Source organism: Oncorhynchus masou, chromosome 16 (assembly GCF_036934945.1).
Source record: "Oncorhynchus masou masou isolate Uvic2021 chromosome 16, UVic_Omas_1.1, whole genome shotgun sequence".
Lineage (NCBI taxonomy): Eukaryota > Metazoa > Chordata > Actinopteri > Salmoniformes > Salmonidae > Oncorhynchus > Oncorhynchus masou.
The window spans coordinates 29,469,590-29,492,658 of record NC_088227.1 but is presented as its reverse complement, the minus strand read 5'-3'; the positions used below and the strand labels follow the sequence as shown (position 1 = coordinate 29,492,658).

The 23,069-nt window shown below is 44.9% G+C and overlaps 1 protein-coding gene across 4 annotated transcripts in view; it reads right to left on the bottom strand.

The window, feature by feature from the left end:
- LOC135557797 (1-phosphatidylinositol 4,5-bisphosphate phosphodiesterase beta-4-like) overlaps window positions 1–23,069 on the bottom strand; it is a 185,752-nt gene that overhangs the window by 24,242 nt on the left and 138,441 nt on the right. For all 4 annotated transcript variants that reach the window (XR_010458264.1, XM_064991420.1, XM_064991422.1 and 1 more), the window contains 5 exons: window positions 21,732–21,783; window positions 19,387–19,489; window positions 17,161–17,325; window positions 11,372–11,576; window positions 6,954–7,042 (listed from right to left, as the gene is read on the bottom strand). Coding sequence is in view for 3 of the 4 variants with exons in the window: in XM_064991420.1 (XP_064847492.1) it covers window positions 6,954–7,042; window positions 11,372–11,576; window positions 17,161–17,325; window positions 19,387–19,489; window positions 21,732–21,783 (614 nt within the window). In the remaining variant the exon portion in view is untranslated. The remainder of the gene's footprint in view (window positions 1–6,953; window positions 7,043–11,371; window positions 11,577–17,160; window positions 17,326–19,386; window positions 19,490–21,731; window positions 21,784–23,069) is intronic.

Sequence of the window (23,069 nt, the reverse complement as noted above, 5' to 3'; positions counted from 1 at the left end):
CACCGTTACACTACCGCCACTAGACTGTATTCCCCACACCGTTACACTACCGCCACTAGACTGTATTCCCCACACCGTTACACTACCGCCACTAGACTGTATTCCCCACACCGTTACACCACCGCCACTAGACTGTATTCCCCACACCGTTACACCACCGCCACTAGACTGTATTCTCCACACCGTTACACCACCGCCACTAGACTGTATTCCCCACACCGTTACACCACCGCCACTAGACTGTATTCCCCACACCGTTACACCACCGCCACTAGACTGTATTCCCCACACCGTTACACTACCGCCACCAGCCTGTACCGTTGACACCAAGCAGGAAGGAGCCATGGACTCCTGCTGCTAACACCAAATCCTGACTCTGCCATCAGCAACTGGGATTCGTCGGACCAGGCATTGTTTTCCACTCCTCAGTTGTCCAGTGTTGGTGATCGTGTGCCCACTGGAGCCGTTTCTTATTGTTTTTAGCTGATAGGAGTGGAACCTGATGGGGACGTCTGCTGCAACAGCCCATCCAACGAGTTGTGCGTTCCGAGAAGCTGTTCTGCACACGACTCTTGTACAGGGCCGTTATTTGCCTGTTTGTTAGCTTGCACGGTTCTTGCCATTTTCTTTCGACCTCTCTCATCAACAAGCTATTTTTGCCCACAGGACCGCCGCTGGCTGGATGTTGAAAAGCTCATCAGGCCAGCTGCCTCTGAGATACTGGAGCCGGCGCACCTGGCACCAACGATCATACCACGCTCAAAGACGCTTAGGTCACCGTTTTGCCCATTCTAATGTTCAATTGAACAGTAACTGAATGCCTCGATGCCTGTCTGCCGGCTTCATATAGCAAGCCACAGCCACGTGACTCAGCAAATAATATTCCTACCTAATAAACTGTGTACTGTATACACTACTGGTCAAAAGTTTTAGAATACCTACTCATGAAAAGGTTTTTCTTTATTTTGACTATTTTCTACATTGTAGAATAATAGCGAATACATCAAAACTATGAAATAACACATATGGAATCATGTAGTAACCAAAAAAAGTGTTCAACAAATCAAAATATATTTCATATTTGAGATTCTTCAAAGTAGCCACCCTTTGACTTGATGACAGCTTTGCACACTCTTGGCATTCTCTCAACCAGCTTCATGAGGTAATCACCTGGAATGCATTTCAGTAAACAGGTGTGCCTTCTTAAAAGTTAATTTGTGGAATTTCTTTCCTTCTTAATGTGTTTGAGCCAATCAGTTGTGTTGTGACAAGGTAGGGGGCATATACAGAAGATAACCCTATTTGCTAAAAGACCAAGTCCATATTATGGCAAGAACAGCTCAAATAAGCAAAGAGAAACGACAGTCCATCATTACTTTAAGACATGAAGGTCAGTCAATACGGAAAATGTCAAGAACTTTGAAATTTTCTACAAGTGCAGCCGCAAAAGCAATATGATGAAATTGGCTCTCATGAGGACCGCCAAAGGAATGGAAGACCCAGAGTTACCTCAGCTGCAGTATCACGCTCGTCGAAATGACAGGACCAAGGTGCAGTGTGGTGAGTGTAAATTTTACTTTATTTTGCAATGTCGCAAACAAAAAAATAAACAACAAAACAAATGTGAAGCTCCGTAAGGCTACACATGCATTAACGAAGACAACTACCCACAACCAGTAATAAATTCATGAACTTCTTTGAGGAAAAGATCATGATCATTAGAAAGCAAATTACGGACTCCTCTTTAAATCTGCGTATTCCTCCAAAGCTCAGTTGTCCTGAGTCTGTACAACTCTGCCAGGACCTAGGATCAAGAGAGACACTCAAGTGTTTTAGTACTATATATCTTGACACAATGATGAAAATAATCATGGCCTCTAAACCTTCAAGATGCATACCGGACCCTATTCCAACTAAACTACTGAAAGAGCTGCTTCCTGTGCTTGGCCCTCCTATGTTGAACATAATAAATGGCTCTCTATCCACCGGATGTGTACCAAACTCACTAAAAGTCGCAGTATTAAAGCCTCTCTTGAAAAAGCCAAACCTTGACCCAGAAAATATAAAAAACTATCGGCCTATTCCATTCTTCTCAAAAATGTTAGAAAAAGCTGTTGCGCAGAAACTCACTGCCTTCCTGAAGACAACAAGGTATACGAAATGCTTCAGTCTGGTTTTAGACCCCATCATAGCACTGAGAATGCACTTGTGAAGGTGGTAAATTACCTTTTAATGGCGTCAGACAGAGGCTCTGCATCTGTCCTCGTGCTCCTAGACCTCAGTGCTGCTTTTGATACCATCGATCACCACATTCTTTTGGAGAGATTGGAAACCCAAATTGGTCTACACGGACAAGTTCTGGCCTGGTTTAGCTCTTATCTGTCGGAAAGATATCAGTTTGTCTTTGTGAATGGTTTGTCGTCTGACAAATCAACTGTGAACTTTGGTGTTCCTCAAGGTTCCGTTTTAGTACCACTATTGTTTTCACTATATATTTTACCTCTTGGTGATGTCATTCGAAAACATAATGTTAACTTTCACTGCTATGTGGATGACACACAGCTGTACATTTCAATGAAACATGGTGAAGCCCCAAAAGAATCTGACAATTAATCTTGATGGTTGTACAGTCGTCTCAAATAAAACTGTGAAGGACCTTGGCGTTACTCTGGACCCTGATCTCTCTTTTGACGAACATAAGACTGTTTCTAGGATAGCTTTTTTCCATCTACGTAACATTGCAAAAATCAGAAACTTTCTGTCCAAAAATGATGCAGAGAAATTAATCCATGCTTTTGTTACTTCTAGGTTAGACTACTGCAATGCTTTACTTTCTGGCTACCCGGATAAAGCACTAAATAAACTTCAGTTAGTGCTAAATACGGCTGCTAAATACGGCTCCCTACACTGGCTTACTGTTAAGGCAAGGGTTGATTTCAAAGTTTTACTGCGAACCTACAAAGCATTACATGGGCTTGCTCCTACCTACCTTTCTGATTTGGTCCTGCCGTACATACCTACACGTACGCTCCGGTCACAAGACGCAGGCCTCCTAATTGTCCCTAGAATTTCTAAGCTAACAGCTGGAGGCAGGGCTTTTTCCTATAGAGCTCCATTTTTATGGAATGGTCTGATTACCCATGTGAGAGACGCAGACTCGGTCTCAACCTTTAAGTCTTTACTGAAGACTCATCTCTTCAGTGGGTCCTATGATTGAGTGTAGTCTGGCCCAGGAGTGTGAAGGTGAACGGAAAGGCTCTGGAGCTACAAACTGCCCTTGCTGTCTCTGCCTGGCCGGTTCCCCTCTCTCCACTGGGATTCTCTGCCTCTAACCCTATTACAGGGGCTGAGTCACTGGCTTACTGGTGCTCTTTCATGCCGTCCCTAGAATGGGTGCGTCACTTGAGTGGGTTGAGTCAGACGTGATCTTCCTGTCTGGGTTGGCGCCCACCCTTGGGTTGTGCCGTGGCAGAGATCTTTGTGGGCTATACTCGGCCTTGTCTCAGGATGGTAAGTTGGTGGTTGAAGATATCCCTCTAGTGGTGTGGGGGCTGTGCTTTGGCAAAGTGGTTGGGGTTATATCCTTCCTGTTTGGCCCTGTCCGGGGGTATCATCAGATGGGGCCACAGTGTCTCCTGACCACTCCTGTCTCAGCCTCCAGTATTTATGCTGCAGTAGTTTATGTGTCTGGGGGCTAGGGCCAGTCTGTTATATCTGGAGTACTTCTCCTGTCTTATCCGGTGTCCTGTGTGAATTTAAGTATGCTCTCTCTAATTCACTCTCTCTCTTTCTTTCTCTCTCCCGAAGGACCTGAGCCCAAGGACCATCCCTCAGGACTACCTGGCATGATGACTCCTTGCTGTCCCCAGTCCACCTGGCCATGCTGCTGCTTCAGTTTCAACTGTTCTGCCGGCGGCTATGGAACCCTGACCTGTTCACCGGACATGCTATCTGTCCCAGACCTGCTGTTTTCAACTCTCTAGAGAGCGGTAGAGCAGTAGAGATACTCTGAATGATCGGCTATGAAAAGCCAACTGACATTTACTCCTGAGGTATTGACTTGCTGCACCCTCAACAACTCCTGTGATTATTATTATTTGACCCAGCTGGTCATTTATGAACATTTGAACATCTTGGCCATGTTCTGTTATAATCTCCACCCGGCACAGCCAGAAGAGGACTGGCCACCCCTCATAGCCTGGTTCCTCTCTAGGTTTCTTCCTAGGTTTTGGCCTTTCTCTGGAGTTTTTCCTAGCCACCATGCTTCTACACCTGCATTGCTCACTGTTTGGGGTTTTAGGCTAGGTTTCTGTACAGAACTTTGAGATATCGCTGATGTAAGAAGGGCAATATAAATACATTTGATTTGAACCACCAAAAGGAAAAAAGGCTGCCTATGTATGATTCCCAATCAGAGACAATGATAGACAGCTGTCCCTGATTGAGAACCATACCCGGCCAAAACATAGAAACAAACAACATAGAATGCCCACCCCAAATCACACCCTGACCTAACCAAATAGATAAGTAAAACATCTCTCTATGGTCAGGGCGTGACAGTACCCCCCCCACAAAGGTGTGAACCCCCGGCTGCAAACCTGAACCTATAGGAGAGGGTCCGGGTGGGCATCTACCCTTGGTGGCGGCTCCGGGCGTGGCCTCTGCCCCACCCACTTTGGTGGCGCCTCCGGTGCGGAGACCCTCGACCCTCGCTGGGGACCGTAGCCGGAGGCCCCGGACTGGAGACCATCGCCGGAGGCCCCGGACTGGGGACCGTCGCCGGAGGCCCCGGACTGGAGGCCGCACCGGAGACCCCGGACTGGAGGCCGCACCGGAGACCCCGGACTGGAGGCCATCGCCAGAGGCTCCGGACTGGAGACTCTGATCCGTGAAGCAGGCACAGGATGTACCGGACTGTGGGGGAGCACTGGAGATCTGGTGCTTATCCTTGGCACCACTCTTCCAGGCTGAATGCCCACTTTAGCCCGGCACGTGCGGAGCGCAGGCACAGGTCAAACCGGGCTGTGGGGGAGCACTGGAGATCTGGTGCTTAACACTTGCACCACTCCTCTTGGCTGAATGCCCACTTTAGCCCGGCACGTGCGGAGCGCAGGCACAGGACGTCCTGAACGGTCACAGCGCACCGGAGAGTGTTCAGAGCCGACGCAGGATACCCTGGGCCGAAACGGCGCACCGGAGACCAAGAGCGCTGAGCTGGCACAATCTGCCCTGGCTGGTTGCCCACTCTCGTGTGGCACTTGCGGAGAGCTGGCTCCGAGCGCACCGGGCTGTGCACGCGCACTGGAGACACCGTGCGCTTTACCGCACAACACGGTGCCTGACTAGTACCACGCTTCTTGCCGTGAGCACGGGGAGCTAGCTCCGCCAACCTCCCTGTGTGCCTCCCCCAAAAATATTTTTGGAGTGGCTTCTCAGGCTTCCGTCGATGACTTGCCTCCTCATATCGTTGCCGCTCCTCCTTCGCTGCCTTTATCTCCTCCTTTGGACACCGATATTCTCCAGCCTTCCTCCAGGGTCCTTTACCGTCCAGGATCTCCTCCCATGTCCATGAGTCCCTTTCTCCACGCTGCTTTGTCCTTCGGTGGTGGGTAGGTCTGTCACGCTCGTCGAAATGTCAGGACCAAGGTGCAGTGTGGTGAGCGTTCATGTTCCTTTATTTTGCAATGTTGCCAACAAAACAATAAACAACAAAACAAACGTGAAACTCCGTAAGGCTACACATGCATTAACGAAGACAACTACCCACAACCACCAAAAGGAAAAAAGGCTGCCTAAGTATGATTCCCAATCAGAGACAACGATAGACAGCTGTCCCTGATTGAAAACCATACCCGGCCAAAACATAGAAACAAACAACATAGAATGCCCACCCCAAATCACACCCTGACCTAACCAAATTGAGAAATAAAACAGCTCTCTAAGGTCAGGCCGTGACATGCAGAGGATAAATGCTTCACAGAGTTCAAGTAACAGACATCTCAACATCAATTGTTCAGAGGAGACTGTGTGAAAAAGGCCTTCATTATCTAATTGCTGCAAAGAAACCACTACTAAAGGACACCAATAATAAGAAGAGACTTGCTTGGGCCAAGAAACATGAGCAATGGACATGAGACAGGTGGAAATCTGTCCTTTGGTCTGGCATCCAAATTGGACATTTTTGGTTCCAACCTCAGTGTCTTTGTGAGATGCGGTGTGGTGGAATGAATGATCTCCTCGTGTGTATTTCCCACCATAAAGCATGGAGGAGGAGGTGTTATGGTGTAGGGGTGCTTTGCTGGTGACACTGTCTGTGATTTATTTAAAATTCAAGGCACACTTAACCAGCATGGCAACCACAGCATTCTGCAGCGATATATCATTCTATCTGGTTTAGGCTTCGTGGGGGCTATAATTTGTTTTTCAACAGGACAATGACCCAAAACATACCTCCAGGCTGTGTAAGGCCTATTTGACCAAGAAGGAGAGTGATGGAGTGCTACATCAGATGACCTGGCCTCCACAATCCCCTGACCTCAACCAAATTGAGATGGTTTGGGATGAGTCGGGCCACAAAGTGAAGGAAAAGCAGCCAACAAGTGCTGAGCATATGTGGGAACTCCTTCAAGACTGTTGGAAAACCATTCCAGGAGAAGTTGGTTGAGAGAATGCCAATAGTGTGCAAAGTTGTCATGAAAGGCAAAGGGTGGCTACTTTGAAGAACCTCAAATACAAAACATATGTAATTTTGTTTAACACTACACATTTACTACATGATTCCATGTGTTATTTCATAGTTTTGATGTCTTCACTATTATTCTAAAATGTAGAAAATAGTACAAATAAAGAAAAACCTGTGTTGTAAAACTTTGGCCCGGTAGTGTACGTGCTGTAGCTAACTCCAACACACAATAGACCAGTTGGCTACAACACATACAGTTCGTTACATGTACCGTTTCAATCCCCAGAGCTCTCATCTGGTCCGCTCTTTTCTCTGCTATGGACAGGAACTTTTTGGGGTCTGACAGGGCGTCCACGATGGCTAGAGAGAAGACAGGAGATTAATCAATACACTGAACTGGACGGGAATGGAGTGTTGGAACTTCAATGTAATGTATTGTCATATTCGATGTATTTGAGGTTCTATCGTTATTTGCAGTCTAAACATAGTCATTATACAGAAAGACAAGCAAAGATGACAACGTTCTCCTGCTGTAGCAACATTCTATTGAATGAAATTAAGCAGGTACATATGTAGGATCTTAATTTGTGCCAGTTTCTCACAGTAGGAATATGAGTTGATAAATATTTGATATGGGAAAATCAAGTCTGAAATTTCAAATTGGAAATTAAAAACTTAAAAATACTTTAAACCTGAAATACACTACAAGTTCTACATTTCCTGCATTGCAATTCTCCTGCAACAGGGTGATCAAATTAAAATCCTACATCTGTATATATTTGAGTAGATAATATGAAAGCCTCCTGCAAAAGACAGAGAATGATGCTCCCATTATTTGGATTTGAAACATTCCCACAGCCTTTCAACACTGCTTATGGGTTATCATCATAATGATTGCCTTGGCTTGGCTTAAGGACTAGTCAAATATGTTGTGTATCTCCATGTTTGTGTCTCTCTATAAGTGGCTATTACACTTGCTATGCTACCATCCTCATTTGCTCTGTGTCATTACTTCTGATGTAGAATACACTGTAGGGCAGCACACCCTGAACGGAGGGAAGGAAGCAGGGACAGTTTGTTAACTGTCTCTTGTCATCCTCTTCGGAACCTGGCTGTGACCCACTCCCCCGAGGGTGTCCCAGGGAGAGTGGGATGTAAACACATTTACAATTCATACATGCGTATTAATACACACGTGTTCATAGGACAAATATAAGCACCCACAAAAATGTATAAATATAATAATTAATCTCTCGCTTTCTTCTTCTCTTCTCTACCTCTCCTCTCTTCAAATTCTCCTCTATTCACCTCCTCTTCTCTCCTCTTCTGCCCTCTCTCTCATCTCCTTCCCTCTCCCCAGAGCCTTCTGCATCCACTTCAGTATCTACTATGAATAAATTGAACGGAGATGTAAATTGGACCGTGTGTGTGTGTGTGTGTGTGTGGTATGAAAGAGAAAGACAAAAGACCAGCTGAGAAAGGGACAACGCAAGCACACGTTCCCAGCTCTTCACACACACACGCGCACACGCACACACACACACACACGGTCTCCACTAGGGTTGCAAAGGGTCGGAAACTTTCCGATGCATTTCCAGAATATTTCCCAAAATGTTCCATGGGCAGTTAAGCCTGGGAATTTTGCTAAAATTCATCTAAAAAGTTATAGCTTATAACAGTGAACCTTTTTTGTGGGATACACAAAAGGCAATTCTACGTTTTGTGGCATATTTTGGTTAAACTATCCCCAATTCAATGGAATTGCAAACCTCTGCATGCACAGTGCATTCTTCCATCACATGTACAGCTGATTCTCAAGATCTTGCACACTAATGAGATGCTATTGAGCCCACACTACTACACTGTCTGAGCCAAGGACTACATGCTTTCTGGTAAATTCTGATTACAATACTGGGTGAGGTGAATATATTTTAAAAGACGTACATTCTTTTTTGTTAACTAGTAAATAGTAGCCTACAGCAAAGTGTGTTTAAATAATTTCTAACTTGTTAACAATTTTTGCTCGTTAGCTTTTGCTACCATGTGGGTTTTCGCTTGCTTGAGACTGCTAACTGAACAAACATTTATTTTACAAAGCAATTGTTTAATCTAACGGCTTAACTATTCATCTGTACATAGATTTTTTTTTTTAAACAAATTGTTTTCTAATCTTTAGAGGAAAATGCCACGGGCAATATCTGATCTGTGGAGACATTTTACTGCAGCTAATGTAGAAGGACAAGCTGTGTACATTTGCAAATACTGTGCCAAATCATATGTGAAGAACGCAACAAAGATGCAGAATCATCTGGCCAAGTGCATAAAGTTCCTTCAGCGCTCACAACACGCAACCTCTGACAAAGGTGAAAATGATGAATCAGACACCTTATCGACAGCTCATGGTCCTCCTGGATTCAGATGCTTTTTTACTCAATGGAGGAACGTTGTCAGAGAAATGCTGGTGAATGTCTTGCTCGAGCTGTGTATGTAACTGGTTCACCTCTGATGCTCACAGGCAATGTGTATTGGAAGAGATTTCTGAATGTTCTCCACCCAGCATACACCCCTCCAACCAGACATGCTTTATCTACTCATTTGCTGGATGCAGAGTTCAAGTGAATGTCAAGCAAATCATAGAGAAAGCAGACTGTATTGCAATAATCTCTGATGGGTGATCGAATGTTCGTGGGCAAGGAATAATGAACTACATAATCTCCACCCCTCAACCAGTATTTTACAAGAGCACAGACACAATGGACAACAGACACACCGGTCTCTACATTGCAGACGAGCTGAAGGCAGTCATCAATGATCTTGGACCACAGAATGTATTTGCACTGGTGACAGACAACGTGAACATGAAGGCTGCTTGGTCTAAAGTGGAGGAGTCCTACCCTCACATCACACCCATTGGCTGTGCTGCTCATGCATTGAATCTGCTCATTAAAGACATCATGGCACTGAAAACAATGGACACACTCTACAAGAGAGCCAAGGAAATGGTTAGGTATGTGAAGGGTCATCAAGTTATAGCAGCAATCTACCTCACCAAGCGAAGTGAGAAGAATAAGAGCACCACATTGAAGCTGCCCAGCAACACCCGTTGGGGTGGTGTTGTCATCATGTTTGACAGTCTCCTGGAGGGGAAGGAGTCTCTCCAAGATATGGCCATATCACAGTCTGCCGATATGGACAGCCCCATCAAGAGGATAGTCCTGGATGATGTATTTTGGGAGAGAGTGGTGGGCAGCCTGGAACTCCTGAAACCTATAGAAGTAGCCATTGAAGGGATTAAGGGAGACAATGAAATCCTGTCTGATGTTCAGACTCTGCTTGCAGAGGTAAGAGAAGTAATCCATACTGCCCTGCCCACTTCACTGTTGCTCCAAGCAGAGGAAACTGCAGTTCTGAAATACATCAAAAAGCATGAAGACTTCTGCCTGAAGCCCAAACACGCCACAGAGTACATGTTGGACCCCAAGTATGCTGGCAAGAGCATCCTGTCTGGTGCAGAGATCAACAAGGCCTATGGTGTCATCACTACCGTGTCTCACCACCTTGGCCTGGATGAGGGCAAGGTTCTTGGCAGTCTGGCGAAGTACACCTCCAAGCAAGGGCTTTGGGATAGAGATGCAATATTGCAGTCGTGCCAACATATCTCATCAGCCACCTGGTTTAAGGGACTCTGTGGATCTGAGGCTCTTCCCCCTGTTGCCTCCATCATCTAAATCCCACCAACATCAGCCGCCTCAGAGTGCAACTGGTTTGGTAACACACACACCAAAGCACGCAACAGGCTGACCAGTACAAGGGTTGAAAAATTGGTGGCCATTCAGGCAAATCTGAGACTTTTAGAGCCTGACAATGAGCCAACAAGGTTGGAAAGTGACAGTGAAGATGAGGCCTCAGAGTCTGATGTTCATGAGGTGGACATTGAGGAGGTCCAGGGAGAAGACATGGAAGCCTGAGAGGAAGACAACCAAAGATTTAGTTTCTAGACTATCATTTTACAGATGTGATGTGATGGATCATCGGGGATCCTTCCATATTCCATTTCTTTTGTTGTTCAATGAAATCATCCCATGTGAAGAGTCAACTCATTTAATTAAAGTTTAATTCGTAACTAAATTGTTTTTAAAATTTATATTGGAAGGATTTAATAATTTGCAATTATGTCTACATATGATAAGATAAAATGTTTATGTTTCTGTCTCCGTATGATATGGTGAATATATCCAATGCAAAAAACATCTACATTTAAATGAATATTAATTTGTATATTTTTTTGTTAATTCCCATACATTCCCGTTAATTCCCACAGAAAGTTTCCACCTCCGAACATTCCCCAAAATGTTGCAACCCTAGTCTCCAAACTCAAGTGTTTATGAGTGAATAATATAGAGTTCAGTAGCACACATCTGAACCCAATAGGGGTTCTCTCGCACACACACACACACACACACACACACACACACACACACACACACACACACACACACACACACACACACACACACACACACACACACACACACACACACACACACACACACACACACACACACACACACACACACACACACACACACACACACGGCCTCTGCTGCCTCTAACCTACAATTCTGAAGAGAAAGTACAACTGTGTATTTGCAAGGGAGCGAGTGTGTGTGTGTCAGTGTGTCTCCTCACCTCCGAAGCCTTCGGGTACGTAGGTCTTAAGTACTATGTTACAGAAAATGGTGGGTAAAGACAGAGGCTTGTTCCCTTCGTTGCGTAAAGAGATGTGTCTGTATCCTGCCTGTAGACCCTCCAATGGTAGAATCCTCTGACCTATCAGCTTATTATTGTCATCATACACAGCAAGACGCAGCACAGCCAGGTCTGGCAGAATCACCTGTGAGAGAGAGAGGGAGGGAGGGACAGAGAGTGAGAAAGAGAGAGAGAGAGGGAAGAGAGCAAAAGACAGAGAGAAATAGGAAAGAGGGTTAAGATTCATACCATTTTCACTAGAATGAGTCAGTTTATAAGGTAGAACATGTTATCACAGAGCAGTGATGACAGTAGCATATACCCAGCAGTGATGACAGTAGCATATACCCAGCAGTGATTATAATTAGCATATACCCAGCAGTGATGACAGTAGCATATACCCAGCAGTGATGACAGTAGCATATACCCAGCAGTGATGACAATAGCATATACCCAGCAGTGATGACAGTAGCAATACCCAGAAGTGATGACAGTAGCATATACCCAGCAGTGATGACAGTAGCATATACCCAGCAGTGATGACAATAGCATATACCCAGCAGTGATTATAATTAGCATATACCCAGTAGTGATGACAGTAGCATATACCCGGCAGTGATGACAGTAGCATATACCCGGCAGTGATTATAATTAGCATATACCCAGCAGTGATGACAGTAGCATATACCCGGCAGTGATGACAGTAGCATATACCCAGCAGTGATGACAGTAGCATATACCCAGCAGTGATGATAATAGCATATACCCAGCAGTGATGACAGTAGCATATACCCAGCAGTGATTATAATTAGCATATACCCAGTAGTGATGACAGTAGCATATACCCGGCAGTGATTATAATTAGCATATACCCAGCAGTGATGACAGTAGCAATATACCCAGAAGTGATGACAGTAGCATATACCCAGCAGTGATGACAGTAGCATATACCCAGTAGTGATGACAGTAGCATATACCCAGCAGTGATGACAGTAGCATATACCCAGCAGTGATGACAGTAGCATATACCCAGCAGTGATGACAGTAGCATATACCCAGCAGTGATGACAGTAGCATATACCCAGCAGTGATGACAGTAGCATATACCCAGCAGTGATGACAGTAGCATATACCCAGCAGTGATGACAGTAGCATATACCCAGCAGTGATTATAATTAGCATATACCCAGTAGTGATGACAGTAGCATATACCCGGCAGTGATGACAGTAGCATATACCCGGCAGTGATTATAATTAGCATATACCCAGTAGTGATGACAGTAGCATATACCCAGCAGTGATGACAGTAGCATATACCCGGCAGTGATTATAATTAGCATATACCCAGCAGTGATGACAGTAGCATATACCCGGCAGTGATGACAGTAGCATATACCCGGCAGTGATTATAATTAGCATATACCCAGCAGTGATGACAGTAGCATATACCCGGCAGTGATGACAGTAGCATATACCCGGCAGTGATGACAGTAGCATATACCCAGCAGTGATGATAATAGCATATACCCAGCAGTGATGACAGTAGCATATACCCAGCAGTGATGACAGTAGCATATACCCAGCAGTGATTATAATTAGCATATACCCAGTAGTCATGACAGTAGCATATACCCGGCAGTGATTATAATTAGCATATACCCAGCAGTGATGACCGTAGCAATATACCCAGAAGTGATGACAGTAGCATATACCCAGCAGTGATGACAGTAGCATATACCCAGCAGTGATGACAGTAGCATATACCCAGCAGTGATGACAGTAGCATATACCCAGCAGTGATGACAGTAGCATATACCCAGCAGTGATGACAGTAGCATATACCCAGCAGTGATTATAATTAGCATATACCCAGTAGTGATGACAGTAGCATATACCCGGCAGTGATGACAGTAGCATATACCCGGCAGTGATTATAATTAGCATATACCCAGTAGTGATGACAGTAGCATATACCCAGCAGTGATGACAGTAGCATATACCCGGCAGTGATTATAATTAGCATATACCCAGCAGTGATGACAGTAGCATATACCCGGCAGTGATGACAGTAGCATATACCCGGCAGTGATTATAATTAGCATATACCCAGCAGTGATGACAGTAGCATATACCCGGCAGTGATGACAGTAGCATATACCCGGCAGTGATGACAGTAGCATATACCCAGCAGTGATGATAATAGCATATACCCAGCAGTGATGACAGTAGCATATACCCGGCAGTGATTATAATTAGCATATACCCAGCAGTGATGACAGTAGCAATATACCCAGAAGTGATGACAGTAGCATATACCCAGCAGTGATGACAGTAGCATATACCCAGCAGTGATGACAGTAGCATATACCCAGCAGTGATGACAGTAGCATATACCCAGCAGTGATGACAGTAGCATATACCCAGCAGTGATGACAGTAGCATATACCCAGCAGTGATGACAGTAGCATATACCCAGCAGTGATGACAGTAGCATATACCCAGCAGTGATGACAGTAGCATATACCCAGCAGTGATGACAGTAGCATATACCCAGCAGTGATGACAGTAGCATATACCCAGCAGTGATGACAGTAGCATATACCCAGCAGTGATGACAGTAGCATATACCCAGCAGTGATGACAGTAGCATATACCCAGCAGTGATGACAGTAGCATATACCCAGCAGTGATGACAGTAGCATATACCCAGCAGTGATTATAATTAGCATATACCCAGTAGTGATGACAGTAGCATATACCCAGCAGTGATGACAGTAGCATATACCCAGCAGTGATGACAGTAGCATATACCCAGCAGTGATGACAGTAGCATATACCCAGCAGTGATGACAGTAGCATATACCCAGCAGTGATGACAGTAGCATATACCCAGCAGTGATGACAGTAGCATATACCCAGCAGTGATGACAGTAGCATATACCCAGCAGTGATGACAGTAGCATATACCCAGCAGTGATGACAGTAGCATATACCCAGCAGTGATGACAGTAGCATATACCCAGCAGTGATGACAGTAGCATATACCCAGCAGTGATGACAGTAGCATATACCCAGCAGTGATTATAATTAGCATATACCCAGTAGTGATGACAGTAGCATATACCCAGCAGTGATGACAGTAGCATATACCCAGCAGTGATGACAGTAGCATATACCCAGCAGTGATGACAGTAGCATATACCCAGCAGTGATTATAATTAGCATATACCCAGCAGTGATGACAGTAGCATATACCCAGCAGTGATGACAGTAGCATATACCCAGCAGTGATGACCGTAGCAATATACCCAGCAGTGATGACAGTAGCATATACCCAGCAGTGATGACAGTAGCATATATCCAGCAGTGATGATAATAGCATATACCCAGAAGTGATGACAGTAGCATATACCCAGCAGTGATGACAGTAGCATATACCCAGCAGTGATTATAATTAGCATATACCCAGCAGTGATGACAGTAGCATATACCCAGCAGTGATGACAGTAGCATATACCCAGCAGTGATGACAGTAGCATATACCCAGCAGTGATGACAGTAGCATATACCCAGCAGTGATGACAGTAGCATATACCCAGCAGTGATGACAGTAGCATATACCCAGCAGTGATGACAGTAGCATATACCCAGCAGTGATGACAGTAGCATATACCCAGCAGTGATGATAATAGACTGTAGCTAGGCTCTCTACTATCTGTTTCGAACATTAGCCCATATACAAGGCCATTACAGAACCATTAACTCATCAGCAAGCAGACATTCACACATCCAGGGAGAGGAGCTTTGTGTGTGTGTGTGTGTGTGTGCGTGTGTGTGTGTGTCCGCACGTGCGATGGAAGTCCAGACAGCTGTGTATGCATGCATGTCTAAATGTGTGAATGTCTGTGTATAAGTGCAACTTGCAACTCTGCAAGTCTTTTGCCAGCACGGTGTGGCAGTCTGTGTGTGTCCAGCAGCACAGTGTGAGATGGCCCTCCTGATGTCAGTGTGTGTGTGTGTCCAGCAGCACAGTGTGAGATGGCCCTCCTGATGTCAGTGTGTGTGTGTGTGTCCAGCAGCACAGTGTGAGATGGCCCTCCTGATGTCAGTGTGTGTGTGTGTCCAGCAGCACAGTGTGAGATGGCCCTCCTGATGTCAGTGTGTGTGTGTGTCCAGCAGCACAGTGTGAGATGGCCCTCCTGATGTCAGTGTGTGTGTGTGTCCAGCAGCACAGTGTGAGATGGCCCTCCTGATGTCAGTGTGTGTGTGTGTCCAGCAGCACAGTGTGAGATGGCCCTCCTGATGTCAGTGTGTGTGTGTGTCCAGCAGCACAGTGTGAGATGGCCCTCCTGATGTCAGTGTGTGTGTGTGTCCAGCAGCACAGTGTGAGATGGCCCCCTGATGTCAGTGTGTGTGTGTGTCCAGCAGCACAGTGTGAGATGGCCCTCCTGATGTCAGTGTGTGTGTGTGTCCAGCAGCACAGTGTGAGATGGCCCTCCTGATGTCAGTGTGTGTGTGTGTCCAGCAGCACAGTGTGAGATGGCCCTCCTGATGTCAGTGTGTGTGTGTGTCCAGCAGCACAGTGTGAGATGGCCCTCCTGATGTCAGTGTGTGTGTGTGTCCAGCAGCACAGTGTGAGATGGCCCTCCTGATGTCAGTGTGTGTGTGTGTGTGTGTGTGCGTGTCCAGCAGCACTGAGGCAGCAGGCTGTGACTGATGACGTGTGTTGGAGCTGGAGTCACACACACATACCCCCCCTCCCCATACACACCCAGTCTCTGCCCCACATCCCTCCTTCTCTTTCCATTCTCTCTCCCCCATCTCCTCTTTTTCTATTTGTTCTCAAGGTCCTTCCCCCTCTCCACATCTCTCCTTTTATTTTCTACCTTTCTAATCTACCCCTCTCCTTTAATCTCCAGATATTGTACTCTTTCTCTCTGGTTCTATCCTTCAATCTAATCCTTTCTTCTCTTCGTCTCATCCCCATTCTGTCTCTAATCTTCTCTTCCTCTATTTGCTCTCTTTTTTCTCTCTCTCATGCTATACATCTGTTATCCCCTTTCTCTCTTCCCTCCATGCCTTCACCCCCTCTCCTCTCCGCTCTTCCCTCCATGCCTTCTCCCCCTCTCCTCTCCGCTCTTCCCTCCATGCCTTCACCCCCTCTCCTCTCCGCTCTTCCCTCCATGCCTTCTCCCCCTCTCCTCTCCGCTCTTCCCTCCATGCCTTCTCCCCCTCTCCTCTCCGCTCTTCCCTCCATGCCTTCTCCCCCTCTCCTCTCCGCTCTTCCCTCCATGCCTTCTCCCCCTCTCCTTCTCTGCAGACACACTGAGTAGTTCTAAGTACCACAGGGACATCAATCCCCTCCAACTCACCTCTCCCTCCCTTTGCTACTCCTGAAGCTGTTAAACTCCAATATCTACCAGTAAACAACCAATGCAGCATTGTATGAACTGTTCCATTTCCCTTCCATTCTTTTCTATTCCATTTCCTATACCTTTCTAGTGTTCTCCTCTTCTACATTTTCTTCTCCTGTCTTCTTCTCTACATTCAGCCATTTCTCCAGTCTCTCCTATCTAATACCTCTCCCGCTCTTCCATTCCTCTCTCCTACTCCCTTATCCTCCTATTCCCTTCATATCATATACTATCCCATCCCTCTCTCCTCCTCCCTCCCATCTACATATATCTCCTCTCCTCCTTCCATCCCTCCCTCTCTCCTCTCCTCTGTACCTTCCTGAAGACAAAAGGTTCTTCGTTGTAGGCGGGGTTCAGGCCGTTGTTCATCACCATGCGGGTGCGGAACTCTTTGCGGATGGTATCCGTGGGCAACCCATACATGTCCACCTCTACGTAGGTCCCAATCTTCTTATCAGACAGGAACTGACCAGAAAACACCTGAGAACATACACATCCAGTCAAACAACAATTAAATACAATATAATACAACTTTTTTGAAAATGGTCAAATGTTTGGACACCATATTTTGTAATATGGTCACATCACTGACATGGATTTTTAGCTAGCGGTGGCTAAAGTTATCTGAAATTTGTAATGGCTGTTTAAAGAAAACTGGACCACAGATGTACATTTTGTCCTGGTCTATAGACTACTTTCAGGGTGAGGAACCATCTAACATTAAGTTGTAAAATAGTAAACTTCACACAAGTGAGCTTCAGGTTTCCCATCTTCTCAGCACATGTACAGTTGAAGTCGGAAGTTTACATACACCTTAGCCAAATACATTTCAAATCAGTTTTTCACAATTCCTGACATTTAATCAGAGTAAAAAAAATCACTGTCTTAGGTCAGTTCGGATCACCACTTTATTGAAAGAATGTGAAATGTCAGAATAATGGTAGAGAGAAGGATTTATTTCAGCTATTTCTTTCATCACATTCCCAGTGGGTCAGAAGTTTACATACACTCAATTAGTATTCGGTAGCATTGCATTTAAATTGTTTAAATTGGGTCAAATGTTTCGAGTAGCCTTCCACAAGCTTCCCACAATAAGTTGGGTGAATTTCTGGCCCATTCCGACTGACAGAGCTGGTGTAACTGAGTCAGGTTTGTAAGGCCTCCTTGCTCGCACATGCTTTTTCAGTTCTGCCCACAAATGTTCTATAGGATTGAGGTCAGGACTTTGTGATGGCCACTCCATTACCTTGACTTTGTTGTCCTTAAGCCATTTTGCCACAACTTTGGAAGTATGCTTGGGGTCATTGTCCATTTTGAAGACCCATTGCAACCAAGCTTTAACTTCCTGACTGATGTCTTGAGATGTTGCTTCAATATATCCACGTAATTTTCAATCCTCATCATACCATCTATTTTGTGAAGTGCACCTGTCCCTCCTGCAGCAAAGCACCCCCACAACATGATGCTGCAACCCCTTGTGCTTCACGTTGGGATGGTGTTCTTCGGCTTACAGGCCTCCCCCTTTTTCCTCCAAACGATGGTCATTATGGCCAAACAGTTCCATTTCTGTTTCATCAGACCAGAGGACATTTCTCCAAAAAGTACAATCTTTGTCACCATGTGCAGTTGCAAACCGTAGTCGGGCTTTTTTATGGCGGTTTTGGAGCAGTTACTTCTTCCTTGCTGAGCGGCCTTTCAGGTTATGTTGACATAGGACTTGTTTTAATGTGGATATAGATACTTCTGTACCTGTTTCCTCCAGCATCTTCACAAGGTCCTTTGCTGTTGTTCTGGGATTGATTTGCATTTTTCTCACCAAAGTACGTTCATCTCTAGGAGACAGAACTTGTCTCCTTTCTGAGTGGTATGACGGCTGTGTGGTTCCATGGTGTTTATACTTGTGTACTATTGTTTGTACAGATGAACGTGGTATCTTCAGGCGTTTGGAAATTGCTCCCAAGGATGAACCAGACTTGCGGAGGTCTACAAAAACATTTTTGAGGTCTTGGCTGATTTCTTTTGATTTTCTCATGATGTCAAGCAAAGAGGCACTAACTTTGAAGGTAGGCTTTGAAATACATCCACAGGTACACCTCCAATTGACTCAAATGATGTCAATTAGCCTATCAGAAGCTTATAAAGCCATGACATCATTTTCTGGAATTTTCCAAGCTGTTTAAAGGCACAGTCAATTTAGTGTATGTAAACTTCTGACCCACTGGAATTGTGATACAGTGAATTATAAGTGAAATAACCTGTTTGTAAACAATTGTTAGAAAAATGACTTGTGTCATGTACAAAGTAGATGTTCTAACCGACTTATCAAAACTATAGTTTGTTAACAAGAAATTTGTGGAGTGGTTGAAAAACTAGTTTTAATGACTCCAACCTAAGTGTATGTAAACTTCCGACTTCAACTGTATTGCTTTTCTCTCTTGGTTTCTTATTCATACGGTGATCATATGCAGATACACTACAATAACCCCTATCTACCTCCATCTCCCTCTCTGTGCTGTGAACTTTGAACTCCTGACCTCGTACCTGTACACTGCAGGTAGCAGCAATAACCCCGTCCACAGGTGTCTCTGAGAAGGGGTCAAACATCCTGTCTGAGCGACGCATGAAGTCTGGCTTCAACAGATACCTGGGAAGAGAAAGAAGGTGTCACGCCCTGGTCGAAATATATTATGTTTATTCTTCATTTATTCGTTCAGGCCAGGGTGTGAAATCGGTTATTGTGGTGTGTTTTTGTATTGGGGTTTTGTGGGATGTCTAGCGTTAGTCTATGGCTGCCTGAGGCGGTTCTTCATCAGAGTCAGGTGATTATCGTTGTCTCTGATTGGGAACCATATTTAGGCAGCCATATTCTTTGTGTGTTTGGTGGGTGATTGCCCTTAGTGTCCTTGTTCCTGTCTCTATGTTAGTTTACACTAGTATAGGCTGTTTCGGTTTTCATTACGTTCTTTTTGTTTTGTAGTATTTGTATTGATTTGTGTTTTACGTTTTTTCATTAAACATGGATCGCAATCTACACGCTGCATTTTGGTCCGACTCTCCTTCGCCGCATGAAAACCGCAACAGAAGGGACGGTGGCCCAGTAGGGCCCCCCAAAAATCTAACTCTATGTTTAAAGGGGGAATCTGCAGTTGCTACATCCATTTTTGGACTTATACATTAATGATATTTACACATTGATTTTTGAAGGATATAACTTATAAATGCCTCATGAGCTTAGTTCAACAGTCGGACCCCATTAGAACACAATATATAAGCTTGTTTTACTCCAATGTTTGTAAACAAAGTACATTTAAACAAACCCTGTATAGCCTCAAAACATGGTTCAAACTATCATTTTCATATCATGGATGGTCAGTCCTTGCATCCACAGCTGTGTCTGTGAATTTGAGAGTGGTTATATTTCTCCCCATTCCTCCTCTTTTTACCGAAACAGGGGTGGGGAGTTTGTTTTGTTGTTGTTTCTACTGCTGTTTGCCACTCTAAACACGTTCTGTAATGTGCCAGTATAGTGTTTATACATGTGTTATACAGTGTTTTCAGCTCTTTTAACAATTACATCTAAATCATGTTGTAGAGATGGTGCATAACTATTTTCCATATCAAGGTAAATGGATTGGTGGTTGTATCAATCAATACAAAAAGCATAATTAGTGCTAGGTAATTTATATTCCTGCTCACACGGTTACAGTAAATTAGCCTGAATATAATGATGATGACAATGATTGTGATTCTACCCTGTGTGTGTGCCAGCTGAGTTAGGACGGGAGACATTTACATTTACATTTAAGTCATTTGGCAGACGCTCTTATCCAGAGCGACTTACAAATTGGTGAATTCACCTTATGACATCGCATTAGGAGAAACCTGTGTGTGTGTGTGTGTGTGTGTGCCAGCTGAGTTAGGACGGGAGATGCATTAGGAGAGACCTGTGTGTGTGCCAGCTGAGTTAGGACGGGAGACGCATTAGGAGAGACCTGTGTGTGTGTGTGTGTGTGTGCCAGCTGAGTTAGGACGGGAGATGCATTAGGAGAGACCTGTGTGTGTGCCAGCTGAGTTAGGACAGGAGACACATTGGGAGAGACCTGTGTGTGTGCCAGCTGAGTTAGGACGGGAGACGCATTAGGAGAGACCTGTGTGTGTGCCAGCTGAGTTAGGACAGGAGACACATTAGGAGAGACCTGTGTGTGTGTGTGTGTGTGTGTGTGTGTGTGTGCGTGCCAGCTGAGTTAGGACAGGAGACGCATTAGGAGAGACCAGTGTGTGTGTGTGTGTGTGTGTGTGTGACATTAGTTAAGGGTGAAAGTCACATTAGAAGAGCATTAGGAGAGACCTGGGTATGTGTGTGTGTGTGTGTGTGACATTAGTTAAGGGTGAAAGTCACATTAGAAGAGCATTAGGAGAGACCTGGGTATGTGTGTGTGTGTGTGTGTGTGTGTGTGTGTGTGTGTGTGTGTGTGTGTGTGTGTGTGTGTGTGTGTGTGTGTGTGTGTGTGTGACATTAGTTAAGGGTGAAAGTCACATTAGAAGAGCATTAGGAGGTAGGGGTGTTACTGTCATTACTGATCTCCTCCCCATATGAACTATCTGACTTTAATAGTGAAAGCCCCAGGACAGAGGAAGAGGGGGGGAGAAAGGAGAGATAGGGGATACAGAGAGAGAAAGGAGAGAGATAGCGCCTGATAGCGGGAGAGAGAGATGATAAAAGGAGGGGAGCCCCATCAATGAGATAGTGGCAGAGTGAGCCCGCCGGCAACCACTTGTGAGATGTGAAACGCTTTAATTGTTGAGCTTTCAGAAAGGAAGGGGCAGATAAAGGGATGTAAGGAGGGTGGGGGATGGAGAGAGGAGAAAGGAACAGTAGCACTAACCCACAGGATCCGTTGTACTCATACTTTCCCTGGTTCAACTGCATGGCCAGATCTGAGACAAGAGAGAGTCCAAATAGGTGTTATTACAATGGAAATCATAGACACACACACAGTCACATGCACACACACATTATGCCAACAGACATAGACACACACACAGTCACATGCACACACACATTATGCCAACAGACATAGACATAGACATACACACACAGAATACATTTTTTCTGGTTGATTAAATTAATTTGTGACATGTTGATTTCTTCAAAAATTGAAGAGTCATATTCTGCAGTGTTGCTGTGCTCAACCCAGAGGGAGAGAAGAGGGGGGAATAATCCACCTTACTGACATCTTCTCCTCTCCTCTCCTCTCTCTCTTTCCCCCGACCCTCACCCCCTCCAGCCCTACACATGCCCACTCACAGGGAGCCATATGTTCCAACCCCATCACCCTCAGACATGGGGCAGCATCTGCTGACTACAGGGTTCACAGTGCGTGTGTGACAGATGAAGAGAGCGAGAGAGAGCCACTGTTACAACATAATGACATTTCGAATGCCTTTATCCTTTTGGAAATTATGTGAGTGTAATGTTTACTGTTTAGTTTTTTATTGTTTATTTCACTTTTGTTTATTATCTATTTCACTTGCTTTGGTAATGTACACACATGTTTCCCATGCCAATAAAGCCCCTTAAATTGAAATTTACAGGAAGAGTGAGAGAGAGATAGAGAGAAAGAAAGGAAGAGAGAGATAGAGAGAGAGACAGGAAGAGAGAGATATAGAGAGAAAGAAAGGAAGAGAGATAGAGAGAGAGACAGGAAGAGAGAGATATAGAGAGAAAGAAAGGAAGAGAGAGATATAGAGAGAGAAAGGAAGAGAGAGATATAGAGAGAAAGAAAGGAAGAGAGAGATAGAGAGACAGGAAGAGAGAGAGATAGAGAGAGAGACAGGAAGAGAGATATAGAGAGAGAGACAGGAAGAGAGATAGAGAGAGACAGGAAGAGAGAGATATAGAGAGAAAGAAAGGAAGAGAGAGATAGAGAGAGAGAAAGGAAGAGAAAGATAGAGAGAAAGAAAGGGAGAAAGGAAGAGAGATAGAGAGAGACAGGAAGAGAGAGAGATAGAGAGAAAGAAAGGAAGAAAGGAAGAGAGAGATATAGAGAGAGACAGGAAGAGAGAGATATAGAGAGAAAGAAAGGAAGAGAGAGATATAGAGAAAGACAGGAAGAGAGAGATAGAGAGAAAGAAAGAGAGAGATATAGAGAGAGAGAAAGGAAGAGAGAGAGATAGAGAGAAAGAAAGGAAGAAAGGAAGAGAGAGATAGAGAGAGACAGGAA